General features: G+C 56.1%; 1 protein-coding gene across 1 annotated transcript; it reads left to right on the top strand.

Annotated features, from left to right (window-relative positions):
- The first annotated feature begins 3,520 nt into the window (after nt 1-3,520).
- On the top strand, nt 3,521-7,926 carry PABPN1L (PABPN1 like, cytoplasmic). Its single transcript, XM_058846255.1, has 8 exons — nt 3,521-3,659; nt 4,039-4,277; nt 4,400-4,508; nt 4,950-5,014; nt 5,411-5,517; nt 5,595-5,682; nt 5,789-5,931; nt 6,181-7,926. The coding sequence occupies exons 1-8, from the start codon at nt 3,521-3,523 to the stop codon at nt 6,218-6,220; spliced, it is 930 nt and encodes a 309-aa protein (XP_058702238.1). The 3' UTR covers nt 6,221-7,926.
- Nucleotides 7,927-8,564: the final 638 nt, after the last annotated feature.

The following is an 8,564-nucleotide window of genomic DNA, read 5'->3' as shown; positions in this document are numbered from 1 at the left end:
AAAAAAAGAAAAAAAAAAAAAAGAAAAATCCAAAAACCAGACGACGCGTGACGGACGCTCACCTGTAACTACCTTGCTAGCTAGCCAAGAACAGACCAGACTCACCTCTGCTCCAAAGGAAATCCAAAACCAAGGAAGATCCAAACGTCTCTCCACTGCCAAAGTTCGTTTCGTTCTGTTGTCGCTTCCTTCCCCTCCCCACAAGGATGGATGGACATGCCCCTGGGGCTTTAAAGAATTTCTATTAAAATAAAGCAAAAAAAAAAAAAAAAAAAGTGTTTTTTTACTAAAACCCCCAACCCCCAAGGTGTGGGAGGGGGAGATGGGGCTGAGAACCGCAGCTGGAGCCGGCACATCTCTACCTCTGCCCGCCACCGCCCTGGAAAAGGAGAACAAAAAGGAGATTTAAAAAAAAAAAGAGAGAATAATAAAAAAAATAAAAAAAAAAAAAAAAGGAAATTAAAAGACAGATTTTGGGTTTCTCCCTCACCGAAGCTGTTGGGGGACCCACCCCCATCCCTTCACTGCCAAGCTGCTCCCGCACCCCGCGCTGGATTTGTTTCACAAGGATTTTTAAGAGGAAAAGGAAAAGGAACGCTGCCTCCTTCCTGGCCGAGGACGGTGTGGATTATTTGGGATTCTGGCCTCGCTGGAGCGGCGCGGAGGACGGAAGTGCAATACGGAAAGTCCAAGCTCCGAGCGGAGGCAGCAGTGCTGTGCGCTAATGTGAATGTAAATAGTGTCTGCAGAGGTCCAAAAATGAATCATAATAATGATAGTGATAATAATAAGAGACGTTTGCCAAATAAAGGATGAGGAGGAAGCGTGGAGCTGTGGCGCTGGCCGGAGCAAGGCCTGGCATCGAGAGGAGCTGTAGTTTTTTTCCGCATTTGCAAAACCCATCCTGTGTGTTTTCTGTAGGGGAGGAAGAGGAGGGAAGGGCTCGGGGCCCGGGGAAGGGTTGTGCTGTCGGTCACAGGGCTGGGCTGGGCCACAGCAGAGCTTGGGACACGCTGAGGGCGATGTCACCGGCCTTGTGCCCACCCTGCTGGGGCTTCTGTGCGCCCCAAGGCCTCGGTGCATCCCCTGGGAGGGTTCTGTGCACCCCAAAATCTTGGTGCCTCACCTCAAATGAGTTCTGTGCACCCATAAAGACCTTGATGCCTCTCCCTGGGGGGGGGGTTTCTGTGCACCTCGAGATCTCTCTGAATCCTCCCAGGGTTCTCCTTCTGAGGTTTGGTGCATCCCCCCAGGAGGTTTCTCTGCACCCCAAGACCTCGGTGCATCCTCCTGGGAAGGTTCTGTGCACCCCAAGGTCTTGGTGCATCCCCCCAGGGACGTTTCTGTGCCCCCCCAAGACCTCAGTGCACCCCCTGGGTGGTTTCTGTGCCCCCCAACCCTGGGAGCTTCGCCGGGTGCCCCTCCCGTGACTGTTCACTTTATTTATGGTGTGACATATGTAATATTGTCTATTTTTCTTACGTTTCCTGAGAAGAGGTAATATATAAGAGTATTGCAGATGCCCCTGCTCGCCCGGGTGTCCGGCCCGTCCCCGCCCTGTCCCCGTCTGTCCCCGGCCCCTCTCCTGCCGGGGCTCTGCCTCTCTACCTCCACCTCGCCGGGAAACCGCGGGCGAGAGCACTTCCACAGGGACTGCTCTCCTTTATTTCCACTCCACTTCCTGCCGGTTTGCTTTTTTTGGAAGTATTGTGATTTTTTTTTTTTTAATTTTTTTTTTTTTTTAAAATAAGAATAAAACTACCCAACAGAACCTTGCATTGAAACCAAAAGCCGAGGGAGGGGAGGGGGGGCGGGACGGTGGTGATGGGCGGCCAAACCAGAACGACAGCTTTAAATGTGAGATTTCCCAAAAAAAAAAAAAATAAAATTTGTGCTGCGGGGAGGACGGAGCGGCCGCGGGGCTGCAGTGATGCTGTGCTGGTGCTGTGGGTGCTTCCCTGGGGGTTCGTCCCAAAATGGTCCTGTTGGGGTGTGTGGGGAGCCAAGGGACGTGCTGTGCCCTTTTGGTGGCTTTGTGGCACCTTGGAGGTGGCCCTGGCTGAGCAGCGCGGTGCTGGCACAGCTGTGGGGACACGAGGTGCCACATCAGGTGCCCGTGGCTGCTCGCAGCTCCCGGGTTTCCTGCTCCCATCGCGGCTGGGGCAGGGGGACGGTGCTGGGGACGCGGGGACAGCGTGTGCCAGGTCCCCGTGCCGTGGCAGAGCCCGGGGTGCTGGCTGTGGCACCGAGCTGGGGAGGTGGCAGCAGGGACGTGGCTCTCTGGTGCCAGCCACGGCACCGGGGTCACCTCTCCAGCCCCTTCCTCGCGTTCCCGACCCAAAATCCCAGCTGAAACCAAAGTGCCCCATCCCGGCGAGGCTGGAGCGGGGGTCCCGCACCTGCCAGGCTTTTGCTCCATCACTGCCAGAACCCCCCGAACTCCCCCTGCAGCATCTCCTCCTCCTCTTCCTCCTCCTCCTCCGGGGGCTGCTGGGGTCCCCCCTTCTCCTCGGGGTGCCTCTCTGGATCCCAGTGGCTCTGAAGCTGGGGACAAGATGCCACTGTGTGCCCAGCTCCCAGGCACTGTGATGGGGTGTCCCCCCTGGTGTCCCCCCTGCGGTGGCAGCCCTGGGGGCTCCTCCGATGTCACCGAACGCCACCGGGGGGAGGGAGGGAGGTCGTGCCAGTGTCCCCCCTCCCTCCTGGCTCCGGCAGCACCGCTTCCCCGACCCCGTGCGGGGCTGAGCCCTGCCCTTGTTGCTCTGCCAGCCCTGGGATCGGGACACCGGGACACGGGGAGCCCTGAGGGGCTGGAAACCAGAGCCCCCCGCCAGGGCCAGGCGTGGGGTATGGGGCCAGCCCAGAGAGATGACGTGGTAGGACTTTTCCTTCGGCATGCTGTCCCCCCCTTGCTGTTCCCCGCTTTCTCTAAGTGTACTGTATGTTTGACCTGTGAAAGATGTAAACTTTATGATTCAGGTTATGTCTGTTCTTAACTCTGTATCTGTGTAATAAAGACAATTTAATATCAACCAGAGGCTCCGTAGCCTGGGCTTGTGCTGGGTTACCCTCGCCCCCCAACTTCTGGCAGGGCTGTGCGCTCTGTGCCCCCAATCCTGGCTCGGGGGGGTTCATTACAGCCCTGGGGCCGGCGACTACAAAGGAGGGGGAACTCAGGTGTGCCCCCAAAGGGATGAGTCCCACTGCTCCCCCATGCTGCCAGCTGGCTGCAGCCCCCGGCACCCCGGCGGGCTCGGTGCACGGGCGGGGGGGGGGGGGGGGGGGGGGGGGGGGGGGGGGAGCTGGCCCTGCCCACTCCTATCAGCCCCAGCTGAGCGTCGCTGCCGGGTCTCGAACCCGCGGTCGCCGGTGGGAGGGCTGCGGGTCCCTCCGGGCGGGGCCTGGCGCGCGCCGCGCTCCGATTGGCCGCTGATGTGTGAAAGTGGCGCGCGGGCGCGAGCCCCGCTCGTGGTGGCGGGAGAGCCGCACGTGGTCGCCGCTCGCGCGGGCCGCGCGCAGCATGTTCGGGGCCCGGGCCAGGTGCGTGCGGGGCCTCGGGCGGGCACGGCTCGGCCACCGCTCGGCCACCGAGCCCGGAGCGCGGCCCGGCCGCCTTCCTGCTCCCCGCTGCCACGGCTCCTGCTCTTGGGAGGGAGGGCGTGCCCCTCCTTGAGCCCTCCGGGGGTTGGGAGGGTGCGGCTCTGCATTCGCTGCGGGAGGCAGAGCTCCCGGCTGCTCCCTCTCTGCAGCCTGGCGGTTCTGCTGGTTGGTAGGCTCCTTTCCCTTCCCTACCTCCCTTCCCTACCCGCCGGGCGTGTGCCCCCTGGGGTTTTTGTCCACTTTAGGGCGGCTATTTCCAGGTCTCCTGTGCAGCCCCCATGAACTGGGAATCGGTCCGGTACGAGCTGGAGACGTTTCGGTTGCACTTCACGGTTCTGGGGTTGCGCTGCACAGAGAACCAGCTACATTAATGTCACCTCTTCACCCTTCTGCTGGAAACGCCCTGCAAGCCTTTGCCCGGCTGAGGTTGGGCTTTAGCTCAGACGTTAAACGTTGCTTTACGCTGTTGGTTCAATGTCCTTTTGCCCCTTGTCCCGCCCAGTCCTCTCTTCCTGGACACTTCAGAGATCTGGTGGCAGGACCCACCGCCCCTGAAAGCGGAGGCAGAGTCCTGGGACGCGACAGAGGTGGCAGCCGTGTGTAAAGCAGCAGATGAGGGCTCAGATCCGAGCCCCCAGGAGGGGAACAGGCCAGAGGAGCAGGATGTTCAGGACCCGGTGAGTGCCTGCCTGGATGGGGAACCAGTTTTCCCTGGTGCCCAAAGGAAATGGGGAACTTTTTATACCCGGGGTGTCCCTGCTCTGTGTGTTGCTTGTGCAAGTCTTGGTTTGGGATTCAGGAGCTGGAGGCCATCAAAGCCAAACTGCGGGAAATAGAGAAGGAGGATGAGAGGTTGAAGGAGTTGCAGCTGGAAGCCGATAACCACCTGTTCATGAGCTCAGAAGCAGGTATGGGTTGTCCCTGGGTGCTGTTGTCCCTCCCCAGGGACACCTCTGGGGCACAGGGTGACAACTGGAGCCAAGAGTATTTGGCTGTGCCTCTCTGGGCACCTGGGACTGGACACATAAGGTGGGTGAGGGGGTCCTAGGCCTGGTGTGGTGCTAATGCAGATCCCCATCAGCTCTTACTGCCTACCTGTGTGGGCCTAGATGTGGTAAATTAACTTAATTGCACTTTATTCAGTCAAGTAATTAAGTTTAGTACCAACAGCCTCAGTAGAGGAGTCACTGTGTAAAGAAAAGGGGCAAGGGGCTGGAGGAGGAGGTAACAGAGTGAGGATTTGGATACACCTGGCTGTGACCAGGGATCTGAGGAGCTTTGCAGTGTGTCAGCTGTGCTGTGAACAGACAAATGTCCCTCTGTCCGTGACAAATCCCTCCTCTCCACAGCTCTCTTCCCACTGACAACCAAGGAGAAGGTGGAGGCTGACCAGCGTTCCATCTACGTGGGCAATGTAAGTGGGAGCCCCTGCTCTGTGCCCAGCTGGGTGTGTGTCCCAAACCCCTGGCATGGTGCCCATCTGTCCCCCACCAAAACCTGGCTGTTCCCATCCCAAGTGTTTCTCCTCTGTCCTGGGAATGTGGCTCATTATTTGCCACTTGCAGCTCGTCTGTTGCAAGTGTCAGCTCCCCAAAAGCCCCCTGGAAGCTGTGGGTTGTGTGGTGTTGCCTGTTCCTACAAAACCTTCTTGGATTTGTGTTCCAGGTGGGAGCACTCAGTGCTCTCCTGGCCCTGGGGAGAGGCTGAGCTCTGCTGGGGAGGTGTGAGTGGGGCCAGCTGGACCCTTTGCCTCCCGTGGTGGGCTGTGGGTCCCACATCCACCAGCTGAGGATGGGGGCTGTCATTGCAGGTGGATTACGGGGGCACAGCAGAAGAGCTGGAGTCTCACTTCAACAGCTGTGGCCAGATCAACCGCGTCACCATCCTCTGTGACAAGTTCTCGGGCCACCCCAAAGGGTCAGTGCTGCGTGCAGGGGGGGCTGGGGGGGTCTCCAGGGTGTCCCTGGGGCTCTACTCACACCATTCCCTCACAGCTATGCCTACATCGAGTTTGAGGAGCAGAGCTCTGTGAAGGCTGCGGTGGAGCTGGACGAGAGCGTGTTCAGGGGCCGTGTCATCAAGGTGAGAGCTGAGGCTGCCCTCGGGAGCTGCTCCCTGCCCATTCCCAGCCCTGGCTGCCTGGGGCTGTGCCAAATCCCAGCTCCAACAGCCTCTCCCCACTCTCCAGGTGCTGCCCAAGAGGACCAACATGCCTGGCATCAGCAGCACCGACCGTGGGGGCTACCGGGGCTTCTTCCACACCCGGGGAGGGCTGGGCCGCTGGGGAGGCTTCTACGGGCAGCAGCCCAGGGTGCGAGGGAGGACCTACAGGTGAGTCTGTGGGCATGGGGGAGTCCCCAGGTATGGAGCAGGGTTCCCTGCTCTCCCCTGTGTTGGCTCCTGACATGGCTGGGAGAATGGAGAAGGGCTCTGTGAGGAAGGAATGCCTGGAAATTTGGAGTTGTCACCCTGTCCCTGCAGGAATTTGGGGAGTGGTGGGTGGGCATTGCCCTGGGAAGGGTTGAAGGAGCAGGGAGCCATGCCCCTGTGCTTCAGGATGTTGGTTTTGTTCCTGTTTAGGGGTCGGGCCAGGCTGCTGCCTTGGTATTTTCCATACTAGAAAGGACTGGACTGCCTGGCAATGCCGATGGGACTGAGACGAGGAGATGGGATTGGAGAGATTTAAAAAACACCTACCCAAGCCAAAAACCAGATGAATTTTAAAACTGCCATCTGCCTGGCCATGAGGATTACTGGTGAGCCCTGTGCTGGGCTGCAGGAGGGAAGATGGGATCTGCTCCATCCTGCCAGCATCCCAGGAGAGCTCATCCCACCTCAGCTCTGCCCAGGGGACTGCGTTTGCACGGAGAACGGGCTCGTTCCAGAGAACACTGTCCTGGGAAAGGAAGAGCTCTCCCAGACCGTCAAGTCTCCTTATCCCATGGAAAAGGACTGTCCTGGAGGGTTTGTTTTGGCTCCTGGCTGGCTGGATGCCCTCCATGCTACTGCTTGGCCATGAACCTCCCTCAGCTCTTCCTACAGCAGCTGGACTCTGCCTTCTCTTCTCCTAAGATCCTAAAGACTGTTTCCTTTCCCACATCCATGGGGAGTTTTGGGTTGCAGCTCCAGATCTGGTGGCTGGGGAGCTTTTCCTTCATCAGCCCTATGCATGTGACCTTCCTCTTGGGAAGCCTGATGTGGTTTGGGTCTGGTTTTTAGTTTGCTGTATTTGCACATCCAGAACAGGGAAGAAGCATCCCTTGTTTCTCTGGAAGCCTCTGTATCTCTGTGGTAGTTAACCAAGACCTGGGTGTCACAAAACCCTTCCTCTTTTTTAATTTTGGATGTCAGCAAACCCCTCTTCCCTCCCTCCTGCTTTCATTCCAAGCTCCAGGGGCCAAAGGGTTCTGGCAACTCTTCATTTGACTTTATTTCTTGCAGTAGCAGCATTTCAAAATCATCTTCATGGGTGAAAATTTGGTCTGATCTCCCTCTTCATTCCCATCACCCTTCCTGCTCTGGAGTCACATTTGGGGATGGTGTGAGCCCTGCTGGAGGCTCAGGACCAAAGAGCGCCACAGGAGCTGGGTACCAGGGAAGAAGGTTCCTGGCTCTGCCCTTTCCTGCTGATTTTGTGTTTATGAGCTCTGAAGCCATGTGTTTTTAAAAGAAAAACTTTGTGTTAGAAGAGACAGGCTGGGAACCTTTGCAGACAGCATTCCTGGGGAAAGTTCTGCATGTTTTATGTTTAAATAGGTTTTATTATGTAATTCTCTCACTAATCTTATGGGATCTTTGGTTAGGATTCTAATAACCCAGATGCAACTGACTCCTAAAGCAGCTTTTCAGATCTCAGGGGCATTGCCAGGTTAAAAATCCAACTTCTTTTTTTTTCCTTTTAAGATTTATAGGTATTTTTTAAAGCTTGGGTCCTTAACTCTTCGTGTTGTGTTGATATGGTCCTCAGAGCTGAGACTGACCTTGATTTCAGCTACCCTTAGGCTTAGACTATATAAACCACCTTTTTCTAGGGCTTCTGTTTGATAGGATTATAATTTTTGAGGCTTATTTTTTAATAAAAAACCACTTTGGGATGTTCAGACTCTCTTGTGGAAGAGGCAACACTGAGCTGCCATCTCTGTGAGTGAAAACAGCCGAGTCTTTTAGATGAAAATGTTTGTGGATAGCAGTGCACAGCTGTGCCTTGTGGAGGTGGTGGGAGAGGCTTGAACCTCCCATGATATTCCAGGTGGTTGCTCATGAAATGTACTTAAGTTCTGTTTGAGAAAGTATTTGAAACTGTTACTTATTTTTAAAATAAATGATCCTGCTGTGTGAACTTGGTGTGCAGCTCTGGCTTTCTCCAGGCTCCTGGGATCCCCTGGGGCTGGGCAGATCTGTTATTTTTAGCTGGTTTCTGTGGTTTTTAACTGATGAACTGCTTTGCAGTGGAGGTGTGTGTGCCTGCTCCTGCTTGCATCTCCTCTGCTGAAGCAGGAGTGATGGAGCTGGGATGCTTTTCCAGTGCAATTTGTGCTTTTATTCCATATAAATACCTGCTACTGATTTGGGAGTCTGTAATTAGAACAGCAGGGAGCTGCAGGGGAGGAGATGCTAATAGAAATTAATTTGGGATGAGCCAGGCAGCTGTGCAATCCTGATGGCTTAATCCCTGGCTGGATTGGGTGGATTTATTCCAGCTGCTCTACCTGGGCTGGGAATCATTGTGGAGTGTGTCTGGATGAGGTGCAAAGTGGTAACAGCAAACTGAGTGACTCAGAAATCAGCCCAGGCAGGGAAACTCCTAAAATCGTTTGGGTTGGAAGGGGCCTCAGAGCTCCTCTTGTTCCAGGGGGTTGGAGCAGCCTGGACACTGGAAGATGTCCCTGCCCATGGAATGAGATGGCTTTAATGTCCCTTCCCACCCAAACCATTCCATGATTCTGTGAGCAGTGGTTTCTGTT

This window comes from Poecile atricapillus, chromosome 10 (assembly GCF_030490865.1).
Source record: "Poecile atricapillus isolate bPoeAtr1 chromosome 10, bPoeAtr1.hap1, whole genome shotgun sequence".
NCBI lineage: Eukaryota > Metazoa > Chordata > Aves > Passeriformes > Paridae > Poecile > Poecile atricapillus.
This window is presented reverse-complemented; position numbering and strand designations above follow the sequence as displayed.